The following is a 20,660-nucleotide window of genomic DNA, read 5'->3' as shown; positions in this document are numbered from 1 at the left end:
AATTTCTGAACTTGAGATAGTCAGTTTCACAGTTTGTAATGTTCTCTTGTTGACAATTAATCGCAAAGAGAAGTAAAGGACAGACAAAGAGAGCATGCATTCTTCGATCACTGTCGATAAAGTGGAATTTAACTTGTATTGCTAAATAAAAGTTGTTCTGTAACCAGTTTATTAAAACTATGAACAAGCCAGAACTAAGCAGAAACTAGAACTAAAAAGAAACATTGATTTACAACAAAGTGGACTAAATGTAACATAAGCTTATCTAACTAATCTTTCCGTCTCAGTCATTTGTTTGTTTACCATTTATACTCATTGTGAGGTATTTTAATTGAAGGTAAACAAATGATTGGGACAGATAGAGTATTTAAGAACAGTACGCAGGATTTTTAGCAGCTAGTTTAGGCAGCCTTCTTCTGTTTATACTTGAGTGCACAGAAAACATACAACACTAAATTCAGGGAGCTCAATCCGGCCAACAGCCAGAAAAAGTAATCGAGATGGCCGTTGTTTAGATTATCGGGTATCCATCCAGGCCCTCCCCCTGACGCTGTAACAGCTGGTACGATTGTCAAAATCAACGAGCTTAAGTAATTCCCGAGCGAGTTTGTTAGGAGAGAGAGGGCACTGCATAAACTCCGCATGGCATCTGGTGATTGGTCATAGAAAAATTCTAGCTGCCCGACAAAAGTAAATACCTCGGCTGCTCCTACCAAAAAGTACTGAGGAACTTGCCAGAATATGTTAAGTGGGACCCCCACTTTTTTATCGACTAGATCAAGTTCCTTGGCAAGCTGCAAACGTTTGATCTCGACCAGGGCAGCGGCAACCATAGAGAGGATGGAGATGAAGAGACCGATGCCCATCCTTTGTAGCTCTGAGAATCCCCTTTCTTTGCCAGTGAATTTCCGAGCAATAGGGACAAGGATTCTATCGTAGAGTGGGACCCACAATATAACACTGATGACATCAAAAGTTGAAAGAGATGCTGCTGGGATCGTGAAGGATCCGATAGTTCTGTCCATAACTGTTCCTTGCTCGACAAACATGGTTGACATCTGGGCATACACGGATGAAAAGATGATTCCTGTTGCCAAAACAGGGAACATTCGGATCAAGATCTTCAGTTCCTCGACCTGGGTTACTGTGCATAATCTCCACGGATTCGAGAAATCTCCGGTCTTCATATCAGATTCTGAGACAACAGCTGCTTTATCCAAACACCTACAGTGGAAACAGTGAGCAAAATCAGTGGGTCAAAAAGTTGTTACCAGTATTTTTGTATTTAGCGAGGAACATCGTAAACATAATCTCTTTTTATTTGTTGAGATCAAATAAGGTTATTCATTTTATTGATGACTGGATAAATCTTGATTTTTAAAGCACCCAACAGCTATTTCATTTCCAATGGAGTCAAATACTTCCTATATTTTTGCCTCGCCACAATTTGGAATAAATAGAAAAGGCTCGCTAAATTGTGCGTGCTTCTTGTGTTGTGAAATAGCAATCGCACGGCGCAACTTTTGATCTATTTACCCACAAACAGTGTCTCACAGGGAATGAGGCTACATACAAGTAAAACCCTACCCAGCCTTAGGCGAGAGTTTTCGAGGCATAGGGGTTATATTATTGTAGATGATGTTGTAAAGCATTCAGCAGATAAAAAAATTACGTGAGCTCCTCAGTGTGCTCCAGTTTTCGGCTTCCCTCAATGGCGGAATGTTTGTCTGGAGTTTCATAAAGTTGGCTATTATCTAGTGGGACATCCAACGTCCACTTGCGAAATGATGCAACAAGAACCTGACACATTCTTGTCAATGGGCTTCCTCCGGGTTTTTGAAACCTATACAGAGGAGTCCCAGAAAAGAAACTTGCAATAGCAATTCCCATGAATATCGCGGGAATTCCAAAGCCTATACCCCATCCAGCATTTTCTTGCATCCAAACAATAACGGTGCTTGATACAAAGGCACCAATGTTGATAGAGAAATAAAACCAGTTGAAGAAAGATCCCTTCTTTATCCTCTCGTTTGGGTCAGTGTCATCAAACTGATCAGCACCGAAAGATGAAACACACGGTTTAATCCCTCCAGTTCCCAATGCAATTAGATAGAGGCCCAGAAAGAATACTCCATACTGTGCAGGAGTAGCTGAAGGGCAAACTGAACCCACACATTCAGCAGGCATAAATGCAGTAACGGAGGCAGATAGAGTCAAAGTAGCCATTCCCTGCAATAGTTTCAGCATTCTTCAGGAATAAGGGAATATACATGGGAAGGGGGTAAAACAGTAAAAGCAGAGAATTTTAGTGAAATGATATTTCCCTTCTCTTAGTTTCGTGTGAGACGGTTTCATATTAGAACAATTTGAGACCGACCCAGTTCAACTAGAATCTCGACCCATTGAAACCAAGCAATACTACCCCATAAATCCATAATATGGGTAAATCTTGTCATAATCTTATGAGAATTTGTGGATTTCCTTAGGGTCATTTTGCATGGCAGATCATAGTCATCATTAGAGAAAACAAAAAATATGGAGCACTAGTCAACACGAATAATGCATTGCTTAGCTTGGGCATCTCAAAGAAAAGGCCATAATCTTAATTAATGTTACCCTGTTGTCTCCAAAGTAGGGATCCAGTTTTTCAATTTAGTGAGTTTATTGGAGTCAAAGATTCGTTATTCGTTATTTCTAGATTAGGATAGAATAAAGCAAAATGACTTCTTTTTACTGTGAACTGTGAAGCAGCCGTCTTTCAATCAAAGCAGGAGTCAAGCTGAATACATACTACTTTTGTACCCCGCTATTTGCAGGAGTCCTCTAGGCTAGGAGTAATGTGGTAGTGAGCTTGATGGAACAGAAATGCTTGGAAAGGAAGACTGGAAGAACCATCTTAAAGAGAGTACAAAAGAGAAAACCAACAAACATTCTGTTGGAAAGAATAAAAGTGAGATTTAAGCGGACAGAGCCGTTTCAAAAAAAAAAAAAAAAAAAAAAAGCAGGAGAAGATTTGGAATTTACAATGACGTAGATTGTGGAGAAAACAGCAATTGTCCAATATCTTCCCCAGTATGCATCAGCTAAGACAGCCCCAATAAGTGGTGTAAGGTAACACGTGCCTGACCATGTGGTAACATTCCGTGCAGCAGATGCATTTCCTTGGTGCATTTTGGTAGTGAGGTATGTGACAAGATTAGTTGCAATACCATAATAAGCAAAGCGCTCACAGCATTCTGTGCCTGTAAAGAAAAAAAAGGGCCGGAAGACACAAATGATAGATGTACTAGTAATTAGTAACAAACTGTACACATAAAAGATTATTATTCTCATTTACCAAGAATGAAGGGACATGCTCTCCAGTTGCCAGTTTTGCTCTTGCGGACAGGATTCCCTTTGATATCAGTAGATCCATCTCCAGTAAATTGGTCAGCATCGTGCTCCTTAATAAGAAATAAGACAAATATTAGTTAAGGGATATCTCTATTCCACGGAACAGGGACCAACATAGTATTCAGTAAGAATTACTCCATGGAAATTTGGGCCCAGTTATGATGGACACTAAATCGTTACGAACAATACGGTTGGTTGGATCATTAAGATTATTAGTTAGGAGTTAGGACTACAATGCAGAATTATGGTAGTTCTCAAATTTGTCAAGACAAGAGCCTAGTAAAGCTCCTTCTTCGGCTGAGTGACAAAAAAATAATAATAAATGCACTAATGTACTAGATAATAATAGCTTAGAGGGGAACATAGGCAGCCATGAGAGTGGAGGAACACTTCCAAGTAATCATACTTCGGCATCGCATTCAAAATTCATTTCAACCTACAGACAAGAGTCACATAATCTAGCAACAAAATCTGCTGGAGCAAAGTATATCACCATGTTTGCGCTTAAACCTTGTAGATCAGAACTCCATTAAGAACGTACAGCGTATCAAATAGTAGCGTAATTGAATTTGGTTAATGATACCCAACAAGGTTGAGAATCTTGAGAAAAGGACAGAGGGAAGCATGGAGCACATAGGCAGTATAAATGTATAATGCCAATCATGAAGATTGAAGTAAAACCACTAAAGAGTCAAATCTTTAACATCACATCAAAAACCCAGTTTTAAGCTAAGGAAAATGTCAGACCCCAAAGCATGCAATGACATGAATTGCGAGGTCCCGGGTTCGACTCCCTACATGAGCAGTATGCGGTTATTGCACGGGGACCTTCGAGGTCTGTTAAAAGAGAGTGCCGGCTTACCGTGTTGTCGAGTATCTCTCGGGGTTTGGTCTCTCAAAGGTGTATCGCCCTAGGCTGCTAATGAGAGATGTTCCTCGTTACCAAAAAAAAAGTCAGACCTAACAACACGATTCGACTGATTTCACCTTGGACTGGATACTATACACACCATATGATGTCCGACACTAACGGTTCGCCGGCACTAGTGGCATGCGTGGCTACGACTCAAAACTCAGAAACATCAATCAGATTTCTCACGCATCCCAATTCCCAATTGCATTCATGTAGCTCTACTCACTTCACAACCCTGGAAGCAGAAATGAGCTACTTAGGATACTTATCACCTCACTGGACCATCATATCCAGAGTTCACTTCACAATTTGACATTATAGTGAAGATGACTCCAGTCACGTCTCACATCGACCAAAGAGGAGAGAATTGAACACTCTATAAACCAAGGCGCTACACCTCCTACTGCCGATTGGTTTTAGCATGAAACCTCATTGAGCTTGTAAAGTGGGCTATCTCTCCTCTCCATGGCACGAGCCAATACCATACATGCATCTAACACTATTGAAACTCAAAAAGGCAACAACTTTCTACTAGTAGTATTATTTTTCAATGATGTTTCTCGTATTTCTCCAAAAGGGTACACAAATTTGGAACAATTTTCACCACTTGGCAATACAAATACCCAAACATACAATCTAATTAATTCTTCAAACCCAAATAATTCTAGATAACAAAAGTTGGGATATAATAATTTTAGCTCTCTGTCATCAATTGGTTTTGGGATAGAACCTCGTTGGCTTATAAAGCGAATACTCTCCCTTCCTCGTTGTGACCAAGACCCATGTACAAATTTGATAGGATATAATCATAGAATCCAGAACAAGCAATATCAGATCAAAGAATCAAAAGGGTACTTCACAAACATCAACATATCTAAAAAACAACTAAAAAAGTTAAAGTCTTTGCTTAAAATTAAGGTAAAATAAAGCAAAAGAAGATGCAAAAACCTGGGAATAGCCATCTTCTAAGAGCAACCTACTGCTTTCTTGAGTGCCCATCTTGTTTTGGTTTTCCTTCAGTAATTCTTCCTTTTTCTATCTTTCAAAGTTGTTTTTCTAACTTCCAAGTTAGCGGATAATGTAGTTTAATGTAGACAGGTAGTGTTTCAAGGAGGAGTCGTCATCCAAAAGTAAGGATTCCTTTCACATTTTGTTCGCCTCAAGGAATCTAAATGAGCGTAGGGATCTGTCTTAAGCTTAAAACGAGTCAAGTACATATTATTTGTGTATATAAGAATTTGAATCGGTTGTTTTTTATATATACGTGGTATGATACTTGAGTACTTGACCCGTCTTAAGTTTAAGTTTAATAATGTCCTCTTAAATAAGAATTTGTAAAAAAGTTAACGAAAAATATAGTCTCTCGATAATTTAATAAAGGACCGTCTCTTGTTGATTTTTGTGAAACAGTATTAGAGACTTTGAGTCATTTTTTATTTTAAGGTTTGATTACGTATATGAATTAGGACACTTTTATCTCGTAGCTATTTTCTTTTCTCGTTTGCGGTGCTCTTTTTTGAAAAAAAAAACTTTGACTAGCTATGAGTCCACAATTCTTAGCTATAACTGCAGAAAACGTTAATTCGTGATTTTATTTCAAATTGACCATCTTCACTAGAAAAAAACACGTTTTGTGGACTTGTAGTGGAGAGTTACGGTCATTCAAAGTTTTTGCTAGAATAAACTTTAACTGATTAGAAGAACTCCTCATCACAAATTCCGAAAGCGATGATTTTATATATTTTTTTTTCCAAATTTATAGTAGTAGTTTTTACAAGATTTGAAAAAAAAAAAATTATGTGCTTGAAGTTGTAGTCAAAGTTTTTTATAGCTCATTCTTCAAATCAATGAGTAGTAACTTGGAAATCAATCCTTAACAACTATCTCACCTATAACTTAATTATGCAAAGTAAATTATAAACAGTTCGTCATCCTAAACAACTATTTCACCTGCAACTTAATTATGCAACGTAATTATAAACGGTCTGACGAATTACTACTCATATCAATAAAGTACACTTTCTTTTCTTAAAGAAGTTCATATAAAATTTTCACAGTTATGGTTGCTTGATGTGAAATCGTCTTAGAATTAATGGTCTTTTAGGAAGGTTCTCGAGATGTGCAATAGTAAGGAGAAATTGCGCTAAAAAGGACTCATATTGATATGCTAGGTTGCACGGACACTCCTCCTAATCGGTGTTCCCGTGTCGGACACGACACTCGTCGGACACACGTCAAAACGTGTCGGACACCTGTAAAGCCGTGTCTAACTTTCATCTTTTATTTGGGCACGTGTCCGACGCGTGTCCATGGTATTTGGACACATCTTCAAACGGAAAGTTGAACTTAAGGTAAATGACGTGAATTGTTATATGGTTGAATTTGGTGGGCAAATGATGTTCTTTAGACAAGTAATGAGATGTCGAAATAGATTGATTATAAGTTGGTTTTTGGTTTTAGAAATGAGAATAAGTTATATTTAACGTCAAATTTTACCTTCGTTTATTTAAATTTAATATCAAATACTTTTTCAAAAATAAAATCACACCTATATAACTACAAAATATATATTTGATTAAATTTAAATAACGTGTCACGTGTCCTAAATTTCATGGGATGCCGTGTCGTGTCCGTGTCCGTCTTGGTGCTACCTAGTTGATATGTGCCCAAGTACAGAGTCTCGACTCTGGCAAGTTATGATAAGTAACCGCTCTCGACCCATGATTTGGGCCGGGTGTTACATGAGCCCAACACTTAGTACAAAAGTATCCATTTTATCTCAGAATGACTCCAAGAGTCCAAGTACATTTTGTTTGCATTGCTTAGATAACTTATCTTGCTAAATGAAACATATTTGGACCGTTTCTAATTTAAAACGGAATATTTGTATTAATTAAGTTTTTTTGTTTTATATTTTGTCTGGTAATTGAAAATCAACAATTAAAATCACTCACTCCCTAGGATTCGAACTTGGTAAATTTTGTGTGTTATCCTGATATTGTCTTCGTCCCGAAGTGGTTCTACAACACCCAGTTCCCAAAACCCTTGTCATTTTCTCTAATCACCATGGAAATGGCAAATTTCCCAGCTTTGTACTATACGCATACTATTCAACAATTACCCTCTTTCAAATCCCTAAAACCCTTCATTTATTTCTGCAAATCCACCCATCAATTTCATCAAATTCATCAAATTAATCATACTAGATGTTATCTAAAACCTTCAATCATGTTTAAAAGAAAACCCTTTAGAATTATGAATTGTGCAACCTCCCCTTTGAATGATTGTAGCAATGGTAGTAATAGTAGTAGTAGTAGTAGTGTTACTGACATTTGGGCAGATTCTGGATTTGTTGAAGTAATTGGTATTGGTAGTAGAGTTGATTCTGTTCTTGATTTTTGTCTTCAATCTTCTTCTTCCTCCTCTAATTCTTTGAGATTTTGGTAAAGTTTCTATCTTTTCTTATGGGTTTGATTTTCTTTGTTTGGAATTACTCTCTCCGTTTCAATCGTTTGTTTACCTTTGTTTAAAGTACCCGCCACAGTGAATATTAGGGCTCGCTTGGAATGAGAGTAATTATTAAGGGAGTAATAGAGCTTAAATGAACTAGAAAATGGAGGAAAGTGATGGAGGATGGAGATAGAAATGGAGGAAGATAGTGTAATAGTCTATCCATTAAGGGGTAATAATTACCCACCTCCCTCCTCAAGTAATGCATTACCTCCATATGGAGGCACCACCTCTTTCCACCCTCCACAACCACCACTAACCACTAATCTCCTTCCATTTCTTCTTATTTTAGCCTCTATTACTCCCTTAATAATTACTCTCATTTCAAGCGAGCCCTTAAAGGTAAACAAATGATTGTGGCGGAAGTAGTATATTGTTAGTATGTTATATTTGTATTGTGCATCCCACTCAATTTATGCAGTTATGGTCCGTAATAGAAGTAGAACACTAGAACCATTGATTGCGTCTCAACCATTAGTTTGAACTTTGAAGGTGAACTTGTTTACTTGTTTTCTTTTAGTTGGTGTATGCTGGCTTGATGAGCTTATAAGGGTAACAGGTTGACCTTAGAATGTTGAATTTCCTTGTACCTTTGGACACTTGTCTCGTATTGGCCTTACATTGCAGCTTAACCAGTAGCTACCCCGAATTGCAAAATGTTACAACAACATTACCCCAGTGCCTCAATGGCTTCCCCAAATTGCAGGGTAAGGGGGGGTTGGATGTCTGCAACCTTACTTTGTGTTAGCAACACAAAGAGGTTGTTTCCGAATGACCCAAGTTGAAATGTTATGAGAGAAAATATGTTTTTCTACTTCATGATTTGGATAGCGATGATAAAGTGAGTATTTTGGGGCTATTGTGCCTATATTTGTGTTGCCATTCTTGCCAACTAGGGTAATAATGTGTACTCATGATTATAGTTGACTGTTGGGTGTGCTAAATATCAAGTTCGAATAGCATTTCCATTTATCGGACCATTGTCTGCGTCTTTCCTTGGCTAAACAAAAATATTTGCTGATCTTAAATTTAATCCTGGCTCAGCTCCTCCTTCTGTGAAGTTTAAAAGGAATTCAGAAGAATGCCATTGCCCCTTCACCTGTAATTTGTCCTCAATTTTCGATGGTGGAAGTTGAAAATTTCTGTTACGGTTGTCGGTAATGTTTGCTTGTAAATTGCTCTGAACTGAAGTATGGAGTATTATTCTATAATAGGAGACACAGTAAAAAGTGTAGAATTCTTCCTTATTAAGCGGTCTTCTGTTGATTATCGTCTATTTCATGCATATATCTCATCCTTACATTGTATAGTACTTGGTAGGTACTAGTTACTAAAAAATGGTTTCGATGTTTTGCAGGAATGTTATCAAGAGTGAGTCATTAAGAGGGCAATTACGTCAAAGGTTTCATGGAGAAGGTATTGAAGACCAATACAATTTTATTGATATAAAAAGAAGAGTAGACATGAGCAAGGCCAGGACCAACAGTACACGAATTGTTAAAAAGAAACTATGTTATACTCGACACCCATCCTTTAGGCTCTTTAAGATAACATTGAAAAGACTCCAAGTCTCCAATAGAGGAGCATCAAATTGAAGCTAGTAGGATTTCACAGTTTGATTGTCGATTAAAGTCTTCCCCGATTCTCTAAAAATATAGGTTGGCCATAAGCACCGTTCTTCAAAAAATTTCCACCTTTTATTTATCTCAACTTAAATTTAAGTTACTGCCAGTGGAGCACCAGCCTCCTGAGCTGTCTTCTTGAAGTTGTCTCCTATGTAACTCCAACACTCCACTCCCAAGGATCCCCAAGTTGGCCATACACTTTGGCTTGAGACCAGGAGTTTAGAAGATATTTAATTACTTTATATAGCCACAAAGGTTATGATAGAAGTCATGTTGTTGCCACATCAGTATCATGCGTACTTCTCTATGCACATCTATAATTATTATATTCTCCTGTTTAGTTTGACACATCTTCAACACTATGCAGATAGCAGTCCGAACATTGTGGAGGCTCCTTTAAAATCACAATCGCATTTGAAGACCGTTGTTCTTGTTTGTACATTCTTGTCCCCATTTATCCTTTACTTAGAAGCTGCTTCTTTTCTACGTGTGTGTAAGAAATTTTGTGGAATAGATGAGAAATACTCCCTCCGGGTCATTTGTTTACCTTTGGTTTTTGCACAAAAACCAAGAAAAGAGGAGGGGGCCAATTATTGGATGATAAGTGGACCAAATTGAGTGTGGATGGTCAAACTTCCCATTAAAGGCATTCCCAAAATATAAAGGTAAACAATTGATCGAGACACCCAAAAATGGAATAGGTAAACAAATGACCGGGACGTAGGGAGTACATAATCTTTTGTATTATGTTTTGAATTAAGCAACAGGGTAGAAGTGAGGTATTTACAGGGCTTAACTAACGTTGTAACTAGTTCAAATAACTGAAGAATTGTTCCAACTTTTACAAAATCAGCTGTAACAATTTGAGCTAGCTACCATACCAATCAACTTCACAGCAACAACCTTGACAAATTTTGTGCGAAAAAAAATGTTTGTGACATTAATTAATGCATTGATGATCCTCAAATCAGTTGTTGTATTTAATTGTTTTCCATAAAAGATTCACTTCGCCTCTGCATTGCATCAAGGTATACACATTTGGGAAATGATGAGCAGATGTCTAGGGCTAGGAGGTGACAGGCTGCTTGTGTAAAACTTTGCTCGGTTGTTTATAGAAGGCGTTATTCTAAATTTAATTCACTTTATGGTTCATATTCATGCTGGAGTTAGTCTACTGTAATCTTAAACAAATAGAAGTACATGTTAGTTGGTAATACAGATACACATTCAGATGCACATGCATGCTTATGTAAAATGTTGAAGATGAAGAGGTTTCACTCGACATGTCTTGTAAACAAATGTTTTTTATCTTGATTGCAACTATGATAAAGCTTTTATAAATGTGTGGTATTTATTTGTCTCTTATAGGTTGCAAGTGCAGGCTATGGCAATGATTAAGTCATGTGTGGTATTTATTTGTCTCTTTTAGGTCGCAAGTGCAGGCTATGGCGATGATTACATTGTAGCAGCAGAAATTCTTAGGGCTATTAGATCTGGTAATGGGCTAGTTATTGCTGTTGTTCTAAAGCCCTTCAGTTTTGAAGGACAAAGACGCCAAGACGAGGTGGGCAATACATAGTTACATACCTCTCGACTTTTGTATAAAAATTTCTTTCAGTTATTTTTGGTTAAAAAGCCTTCAGTATATGCCGATTTTTTCTGTTCCGAGCTCCTGATGCATATAAACTTGATAATATTGTTGAATAGCTAATCCAATGCTCTTTATTGTTTCATCAAAAATTGTGACTTTGTAACTTCTCACATTAATGTTGCAGAATAGATCTGAAGATGAAATGATTTATCATGTATTTTGTGGAAATTGATGCAAATATGTTTAGAGTTTTCGGTAGGACAATTTTTTCAGGAATCCTTTTTTTTTGTTTCTAACGATTTTGTACCCTGTGTTTTGTAATAGTCTTTGACGAATGACTTAATACTAGGTAGTTGTTTTTTTTTTTTTTTTTTTCCAATTTTAGAAATCAAAAAAATTTGAATTCAATTCCAAAATTTCGTTTGGAGATCACGTGGAAATCGTTTCCGGATTTCAATTTCTCGATGGTGTTTGGGAAACCCATGGAATTGGAATTGGAATTGCGCGGGACAGATATGGGTCAAAGTCACCAAATTTATTTTTAGAAGGAAAAAATAAATATTGTGACTGAATATATTTACCATTGGGAAAAAACATAAATAAAAAATATTTTTTTTTTGGTTACAATAAATAAAAAATATTGCGATGAAATTTGCATCGCAAAAAATGTCCCAAATTTTAACTAGGTTGAAATTGATAAAGAATTGAGTCCAATTCCAATTCCAAATTCCAAGGGTTCCCAAACGTTTGAAATGTCCAAATTCTGGAATTCAATTCCAATTCTAGGTTCCCAAACATACTGTTCATTCTGCTGCATGTCTTTTTGGTTTAGGCACCTCCCATATAATTGATCCTTCAAGTAGTAATAAAAAGGTATACTGAAATAAAACTGTGAGAATCTTAGAGGTATTCTGATAATAATGTAGGATACTATCTGAAAAGATTTTTATGACTGCTTGTAGTTTCTGCCACAAAATAGTCCTTTAAAATTTCTTAGACAAAGTTCGCAGACACTTTAAATGATTGCTATGCTCTTGTGAAATACACGAATTATAATGATAAAAATAAGATAGTAATAATCATAATAACAATTAGAGAAGAGCATGCATCAGTTTTTAGAAATTGAAAGAGGCAGGGAGTTAAAAAAAAGGGAATTTGAGCAAGAATTCAGAACACTGTCTGAGAGCAAAAAAAAAAAAAAAAAAAAAAAAAAAAAAAAAAAAAGGAACACTAAAAACATATGTTTAAAGTTACTATTTCGCTGGAAGAACTCTATCCTAGGAGAAATATTGTTCAGTTAGATGATAAGTCAAAATCTCTGCAATCCTTTAATAACGTGCTTATGTTTAGATAATCTCTTAGTGTTCAACACTGTAACTTGGTGATACTGACAGGTCAAGATGTTGGTGGACAAGCTTCAAGACTGTGTGAACTTTCGCATAGGTAAGCAGTGCATCAATCGCTCCATGTGAAAGTAGAGGCTCGTCAGTCCAACTTCAGCTAAGATGTTTGGGTTTGCTTTTTTATTTTTTATTTTTTTGACACAGATATTGACATCGACACGTTGTTAAAAATGGATATGGTCACTCTAGATGAGGCTCTGAAGACTGCCTACCGGGCTGTTTCCACAGCCATTACTACTTTATTCGTCCTTGTATCTGTAAGTAGCATCTTAATCTCTTGATAAATGTAAGCAAGCGTCTTGATGGCCTTTATAATAATGTATGATAAATCTAATGCTTGCAGGACAGACATAAAAAATACAACCACTCTCTGCTTGATAGTATGACACAAGTTACTGCTGCCGAAGTAAAAAAAGTGAGTGTAGCTGTCCCCTGAGAGTGGTTGGGGATCTATTCTAGATGCAGCATGAAGCTAATTACCCTTTTATAGGTCTTGGACAGCTACAAGGAAGGAAGAGTTGGATTTGGTGTTGCTCAAAATGTCGAGGCATCAATTGTTCAAGCGGTCTATGACTGTCCTTTCCTCTCTATGGGACTAAAAGTAGGATTGCTTTCTCTGTATTAGTTACACTCTGTTTCCAGGGAGCACGTTTTGCCTGTTGCTACTAATTTTTGCTGATGTGATTTCCACTTCTCAAATTCTATATGGTTAAAATCCCTTCATCCTATTTTGATTGTCCCCGTTTGACTTTGTTTAAGAACCAATTTCCAACTTTGACCAATATGTTCTCACAATACAGACAATTTACAACATGTATATTAATTGAAATGAGATAAATTTTAGTTGTTTTCAAATTTACATGTAGAAATAATGGTCAAAGTTGACGAGGGAAGTGAGATGGGCACTATACAAATGGGATGAAGGTAACACAACACAACAACATTATCCCTTGAATAAAAAAATTTCGAAAAAAAAAATATCCCTTTAGCAAGTGTATATTTAGATATACATTGACTAAGATCAACTGGTGTTTTTGTGTCGAAGATGCCAAGAGTACTTCACTGTCCTTGGTGTTTCTTTTTGCATGGTTTATTTTCATGTTTCCCTTTTATCCTTGTGAATCCGCAGGACCTTGACGGGGTTGTTTTATGTGTTCTAACAAGCTCTAGTGCAATTGGAGATAATGATGTATGTAATCTTTTGCGTGCTTTTCGTGAAGCGACAAAGTGCACCAAAGAAGTCATAATATCTGTTGTTCAGAATCCTGTTATGAAGCCTAACTTGATAGCAAGTTCAGTTATAATTGTGGGGTAAGAAGACTTGCTAGCTCTATTGTTTGTGCCTTGTCCTTCTTACTTATACTTCACCTTATTTTTTCTGCATTTTTTTCCTTCAATGTGGATGGTTTTGATGCTGACGGGTTTTTGAACTTAGGTCACGAGTACAACCCCTCAATGAGTTGACCAGCTAAGCTAGCCAAGTCTACTCTCATGAAAATAATGTATCTGTCAGATCCCAATAGTAGATCTTTAACTTCAGCTTTCAGAATTTACATGTTCATTTTGCCCTATGTTACTCAGACTCGTTTAGAAGTATCCGACAACAGTGCGTGTCCAAGTGTCGGAATCAACTATTTTTTTGAAAAATATGCATATTTTGGTCTAAATTGAGGGGTCCAAGTGTCATACCCATGTCCGAGTGTCGAGTGTCGGACACGGGTACGCAAGGAAATTAGAAGAGTCCGAGTAACATAGATTTTGCGTTTGTGCATGTTTTTATTTTTTACTTTTTATTTTTTTCAATCAAAAGCGTCAGATAATATAGTATAACTTGGTCCTTTAAGTTATTTGGCTAACGGGACCTTGACAAGGGTTCTAAAAACGAGTCAGAGTAACATGCAGAACAATTATATTGAAACATGCTGAAGTATATATGATGGTTATAAGATCAGGCAGATATGAATAGTAGGGACATAGAAAGACTACAAAGTTATGGCGATACTCTAAATGGAGGAAAAGTGGCGGTCCGTTCACATCGAACCCTTTGATTTTTATTATGCACTTATGTATTTTCGTTTCTGAGATTAGATTACTTTTCCTACGTGTTGAATCTTGGAGGTAGTCGTTTAGTTTAAGATACGTTTTTAGGCATTTAGAAAACGTATCGCTATTCTGCACAAGCAATGTTTCATGGCATTCTTGTCGTGAGATTAGACAAGGGTGCGCGTCACGTTCGGGCTCGTATTAAAGCCCGGTCGCCCGCTGCACACGATGATGGGAAAGACCGTAGAACCGAGTGAGAACAAAGGAGAAACTAGGGCCAGAGTGTCGACCTAGTCACGATTATCAAAGTCCGGCACACGAAAGCAATAAAACTAAGCAATACGATTATTGAAAGCAAGAGACAAGCAATATCAAGCTTAAAGATGAGAAGCGGTTTTGATCGACTAGCACCTCTAATAGAGACAAATTTGATACATTGATTGTGTAGATTAGCGATACGTTTTGTAAACACCTAAAAACGTATCTTAAACTAAAAACGGGACTCGAGATTCGACGGACACGCAGGACACGCAGGAAGTAGTCTTAGTACTAAATGAAACTAAAAACAGAAATGAAAATACAGTACAAATAAGAAATCTAAGGGCTCGAAGTGCGCGCAATTCTCAGGGATTATGCGGCTAAAAGTGCGGCTCCTTATCTGTTTAAACTAGTTGTTCATTGATGTTCCCAGCTCTAATTCCTTTTTGGTGGAGGCAATGTGGCCGACTAGTTGTTCATTGATGTTCCCAGCTCTAATTCCTTTTTGGTGGAGGCAATGTGGCCGAGCTGAGCTACGATTTTCCGTTAATTCTTTCTTGAAAGGTTTATAGTGGGTTGAATCACTTGAATGCTGAAATCTGAGCATCCCAAAGTTATAATTGATACATTGTGATCACCTAGTCAAATGAATATTTCCGAATCTTTGAAATACAGGACTAATTCCTTTGTTTACGCGTGTCCAGCAATGTTGAAGGGAAGTCCCTCCAGAAAAGTAGCATACTCTCTCGGCTGGCAGATAGCATCCCATTTGTTTTCAATTTTTTGCGTGGACACGATGTTGAAGCAGAGAAACCGAAGGAAAACAATCTTACAGAAAATATACTCCCTCCCATGTTACCTAGCTTTGCGGATAAGAATGAAGTGCCTGAAATGATGGTGCCTGCTGAAGACACCACTGACAATTTCGAAATATACTCCGGCAAAATGATGGTTATGAGTGAAAATTTTGATGAAAAGTAAGCCCCCCCTTTTTTTTGAGTTCATGCCATTGTATGATCGTATAGGTATCCTGGGGTATTGACCTTATAATACTGACTGATGAGAGTCCAGGGAATATGCTGTTGGCGAGATCGAAGAAGTTGAGCATTTGAATGCCTCTGCAAATGCTTTTGAGTACATAGAAGGAAACTTTCAAGGTATTCGTTGTCACTATAAGTCCCTTTCTATTATCATTCCTGTATGGTTGATTACTTTTTATTCTGTTTCTATACTATTTTTCTGATGTACTTCTATTTTTTTCCCTTGTCATTTCTATTATTAAGAAAAGTTCTCCACGCTTTTATGATTTTCTTAATATTTTTATTCCGACTTTTTTTTTTTTTTTTTTTGGTGTGTTTTCCTCTTTTTTTCCCTCTTTATTACTTTAGCGGTCGTTGATGGTTTCAACTTTCAAGTGGTAATATACGTTAAGCTGACCCCAAATCATTCTGCTGTTAAAGCTCAGTAGTTGCATTTTGTTGGTTTAAGAAACTTGTTTACTGCTGAGTGAGTAGTGTGATGATTGACTGCTTGTGAACATCTTGAACTGACAAAACATGACTGTAACCTACTTTCGGAACCCAAGCTTCTGGGGAGAAGTCGTTTATCAGTCGAAACATTGGGCCAGGATACAAGGTTGTCCAGGAGAGGCATGAAGAAGAGTTGAATGTCACTGAAGCTGTTACCGGGGCTGATAATCCGAAAAACTTTCAGCTTCCAGTTGGGGTGAAACTTTCAGATCAAATACATGGTAACTTAGATAGAGCAGATTCTCGACAACCGATGGAAAAAAATATTATTGATGAAGCTACTACAGTGTCAGCTTCTGCTGTTCCTAGTTTAGAAATGGTGTCTGATATTTGGAGTACTTCAACCTTATTGAAGAGAAAAAATCTTGATGTTCCGAAAAGGCAAGGGCATCTATCTGCTCGTGCTGCATCAATGCTGGTAATTTGATTCTAATTTTGCAGTAAGAAGATTATTTTCTGCTGAGTTCTGTCAGTAAATCTTGATAATTAAATATTCACTACCCCAATGCCACAATGGCTCTTGCCACACAGGCAAGAGGGTTGGATGTATGAAACCTTTTCCGGGTGACTCATAATAAAATTGATACATGGTTCATGGAAGCGTATGTGTGTAAGTTAGACTTATGTTTCTGTAACAGGAAGCAGAACGCGATTCTAAGATTAAATGGAGTCCAGTGATGAAGATTCAGTATAGAGGAGGAATGTACAAAGGCCGGTGCCAAGGTGGTCTTCCAGAGGGCAGGGTACTTCTCTTTTTTGCATATTAGGCATGCTCACATGGTCATGCATACTATATTATTTCGACTTCTCAATTTTAGGGCCATAAACGTTTCTAGTGCGACACTTAAGGATATGGGTATGGACTCCTTAACCAACAGTTACCAACTCGACATGTCTCTTAGTGAATCCAGAAAGAAAGGCTTGCATGACAAAAGCAGACGTAGAGTATGGTATATGAAGCATATTGTATAATTTTTGACTATCTTAACTTTGAAATAATCTCAATATTTCTTATTTTGAAGACGTGCCTGCATACCTGTCCTGAGTACTAGTAACATAACATGCACATCTCTTTTCGAGTATTCGCACCAGTTTATGATTGAAATTTTGCTGAATACTGCAGGGTCGTCTTACTTTTCAAGATGGTAGTGTCTATGATGGAATGTGGCGACTAGGGAAGCGATCAGGATTAGGCAGCTTGTTCTTCAGTAATGGAGATGTATTCCATGGATCATGGAGGGATGACCTTATGCATGGAAAGGTTTGTTCCCTATTTGGTAGTCACATATTGTTGTAAATAATACTCCGTAATTGTGAAGACTTGTGTATGCTAATGCTCTTTTTGCTGACTATTAGTTCCATAGTCTCTGCTTGTGTCCTTTAATCCATGTCCTCACTTAATTTGAAAAAGAAAAAAAGAAAGTAAGAGCTCTCTTAGACGAAAATTTAAGCCTGCTTACTTCTTTTGGAGGTTTGAAAGGATAGAATTATTTTTAGACTGGTTCAAAAAAATATCTGAGTTGTAGGATTGTTTTTCTCAACTGGCTTATGGATGACAGTTCTATGGCAAGATGCGGATTTTTCTAGGTTTAGTGGTGCGTTTTCACATTTAAACTTTAAAAGCGCACCCGAAACATTGAATCTTGGTCCGAAATTCTAGGTGTTTGGTTCACCCAATATAGGTAGGAGGTATGGGGTTGTAATGAACCAAACCCATACAATGTGTTTGTTTGACGAAAATGAAGGTTTCATACCCATACCTCAAACCCGTAAAGTATGGGTTTCTCATACCCAGGGAGGGGGTGGGTATGAGATTGATACCCATGATATCAAATTAGAAATAATAAAAAGTGATAAAAACAATTATGTCATATTGTAAAAAAACCATTTTATATATTTATTTGATTAAATTTTATCTACATGATTTAATAGTATTAAAAATAATTATTAAAAATATTGTATTTTGAAGATTTTTTAGCTTTGATTGATTTCTAACCCCATACCACCCAGAATTGAAGCAAACACAAGGTATTGTATTAGGTATCAAGTTCCAACCCGATACCACTCAGGTACATACCTGATTCGAAACCCATACCCACGTATGAAACAAACATAGGATTGTGTTACTTAGTGTGTCTTTTAATATTGACGAGTTTAATAATATTATCTCATAATATTGTCTATCAATTGCTAAATTATGCTTGCAAGAATGACCTTGCTCTTGCAATTTGACAAATGAATCTAGCTGACATGACAATGACTCTGATAGGGCTGGCTTTACTTCCACACGGGAGAACGATGGTTTGTCAATTTTTGGAAGGGGAGACCCAACGGTGAAGGGAGATTTTATTCCAAGTCCGGAGAGGTTTTGTTTGGCCAGTTTCGAGATGGGTGGAGAGATGGCCGCTTTCTTTGTGTCAAAGTTGATGGGAAAAGGTTAGTTGTTTTATCGCGAAGACTATGTGCTGCTTGTTCTGTCATTAAAGTTGGTTTATGTGCTAAGTTTCTTCAACCTACCCTCGTCATCATGTGACCAAGTATGGGGGTATTTACGGATTTTGTGGCTAGTGACACTTCCCTTGAAAAATCGACATGCTGAGACATTCGTTTCTCATCCAAGAAATTGATTTCTTGGTCCTGTGTTTGTTGTAACTTGTAACACAATTTACCTTGTAAGATGCATACAGCTGGTATAGAAGTAACTTGAGGAACTCAGTTTCAGTCTTGTTCGAGTCATCCCGGCCTAATCTTGGTTGTTAACCAAAAAACTATGGTTGATACCGTCTCAGGCTGTGGTCGTAGTAACCCGCAAAACTTTTAATGGGAGCCGAAGTTGAACCGTAGAATCTGACCTTGCGTCAACATTATCCTATTTATTTGATACATGCTCTTGATTCAATCCAGTGAGATCTTTCTTTCACATCAACATTATCTCATTCTTGTTCCTTGCAGGTATGTTGAGGTATGGAACGAAGGCGTTCTGTTGACCTGCGAGGAGTTGGATTCCTAATATCGAAATTTTCACAGATTATTGCTCGCTTCAGTTTTGCAATCGATCTTGTCTTTTCAGACTTGTAAGTCAATTGTGTAGTTAAAACAAACGATCGATCAAGCTGACGCTGTATTCATAGTGTACAGAGTCATTTGACAGATACAGACTTCAGTATATAGTCATAGTTGTACCATTTTTCCATTTTTTGTTCAGAAGAAATCATTGGATGAGAAATAGAGCAAGACGAGTCAACGACTATGTTCATGGGCGTAAATGTTAATAGTGAAGTAATACTTGTCAGATGATGCCCAGAAATCAGCTAGTTTGTGTTAATATTTCTACAATCAATCAGGTGCAATATAGCAATAACCTGCACAAGTTCTCTATTTACATCTTTTTTCTCTTGACGAGTGCCAGAACCTGTAGAACTCAACCGACCGGTTGTTTGATTTCACATAACTAAAACCTCCATTTGCTCTGTTGTTTACATCAGATGGGTCACCAGAGAAATGTTCACAAGCTATCTGAAAATATGCTTCCGGATCAAAGTGTGTAAATGGGTCTCTGAACCACATGATATCGGCATCCTCGAGGATCAGACAGAAGATATTAAGCATCATATAAACAGCAGCAGCAACAACAACATTGAATGCTCCAAATTGATTGGGGTCAACAAACATGAATCATCATTTCAACATAAGACCGAGAATTTACCAAAGAAGGCCGACCTTATGAATGGAAAACTATGGTTCCAAATTCCAATAGAGTAAAGCGCAAAGGAAGAGAGCTTACAGTAAAGATAAAATTAAAATTGTATCCCATCTCAAGTACATCCCGCAAGAAATCAATCCTTCTCCACATCATCTTGTGGTAATCAGATGTCATGAAGTATGCCTCTTTAGAGAAAATTTACACCTTCCGTCACAACGGAGGACATTTGGAGGTGCTTGTAAACGATAAACCAGCATTCATCGAATCTTGGATAATCGTGAAAAATGAATTAATATTTACTTATTTGGGGTTGAAATCGAATAGGTTAACACCTGAAATGAACTCGGACACATGGTAAATAAAACCGAGAGAAAAATAAACGTGGTCCGGTATGACCTCTCGAACGGCTCAAATTAAAGTTCAATACACGGTTTTTGAGATTCCAGGATCCCGGAACAAAATTCTCCGGAAATCACTCAGAAGGTTCCTAAGGTCAAATACAATAGCCACACAAAATTCGAGGAGCAACGGAGGACATTTGGGAGGTGCTCGTATGCTATAAACGAGCATTCGTCTAATCTCGGATAATCGTGAAAAATGGTTTAGTACTTGTTATTTGGGGATTATATCGTAAAGGTTGACTATTATGATGACCTCGGACACGTGGTAGAAAAACCGGGAGAAAAAAACCG

General features: G+C 37.3%; 2 protein-coding genes across 2 annotated transcripts; one reads left to right on the top strand and one right to left on the bottom strand.

Annotated features, from left to right (window-relative positions):
• Positions 1–111: 111 nt before the first annotated feature.
• On the bottom strand, positions 112–5,415 carry LOC141622127 (protein NRT1/ PTR FAMILY 8.3-like). The gene is made up of 5 exons (XM_074438186.1): positions 5,255–5,415; positions 3,338–3,443; positions 3,025–3,242; positions 1,673–2,229; positions 112–1,224 (listed from the first exon to the last, which is right to left on the bottom strand). The coding sequence occupies exons 1-5, from the start codon at positions 5,303–5,305 to the stop codon at positions 402–404; spliced, it is 1,755 nt and encodes a 584-aa protein (XP_074294287.1). The 5' UTR covers positions 5,306–5,415; the 3' UTR covers positions 112–401.
• Positions 5,416–7,261: 1,846 nt separating this feature from the next.
• LOC141622126 (protein ACCUMULATION AND REPLICATION OF CHLOROPLASTS 3, chloroplastic) lies at positions 7,262–19,592 on the top strand. Its single transcript, XM_074438185.1, has 16 exons — positions 7,262–7,749; positions 9,174–9,232; positions 9,809–9,873; positions 10,871–11,005; positions 12,427–12,475; positions 12,580–12,692; positions 12,779–12,850; positions 12,926–13,036; positions 13,565–13,746; positions 15,441–15,713; positions 15,808–15,894; positions 16,314–16,683; positions 16,904–17,008; positions 17,389–17,526; positions 18,535–18,701; positions 19,218–19,592. The coding sequence occupies exons 1-16, from the start codon at positions 7,373–7,375 to the stop codon at positions 19,273–19,275; spliced, it is 2,361 nt and encodes a 786-aa protein (XP_074294286.1). The 5' UTR covers positions 7,262–7,372; the 3' UTR covers positions 19,276–19,592.
• Positions 19,593–20,660: the final 1,068 nt, after the last annotated feature.

Source organism: Silene latifolia, chromosome X, assembly GCF_048544455.1.
Source record: "Silene latifolia isolate original U9 population chromosome X, ASM4854445v1, whole genome shotgun sequence".
Classification (NCBI taxonomy): Eukaryota; Viridiplantae; Streptophyta; class Magnoliopsida; order Caryophyllales; family Caryophyllaceae; genus Silene; species Silene latifolia.
This window is presented reverse-complemented; position numbering and strand designations above follow the sequence as displayed.

Excerpts from the sequence above, each read along its gene's own strand:
- LOC141622126 (XM_074438185.1), top strand. The coding sequence starts at position 7,373 with ATGGAAATGGCAAATTTCCCAGCTTTGTACTATACGCATACTATTCAA. Across the intron at positions 16,684-16,903 it reads CTCGTGCTGCATCAATGCTG|GAAGCAGAACGCGATTCTAA; the intron begins GTAATTTGATTC and ends TTTCTGTAACAG. Across the intron at positions 17,527-18,534 it reads ATGACCTTATGCATGGAAAG|GGCTGGCTTTACTTCCACAC; the intron begins GTTTGTTCCCTA and ends TGACTCTGATAG.
- LOC141622127 (XM_074438186.1), bottom strand. The coding sequence starts at position 5,305 with ATGGGCACTCAAGAAAGCAGTAGGTTGCTCTTAGAAGATGGCTATTCC. Across the intron at positions 3,243-3,337 it reads AGCATGTCCCTTCATTCTTG|GCACAGAATGCTGTGAGCGC; the intron begins GTAAATGAGAAT and ends TTTTCTTTACAG. Across the intron at positions 2,230-3,024 it reads TCTCCACAATCTACGTCATT|GGAATGGCTACTTTGACTCT; the intron begins GTAAATTCCAAA and ends AAACTATTGCAG.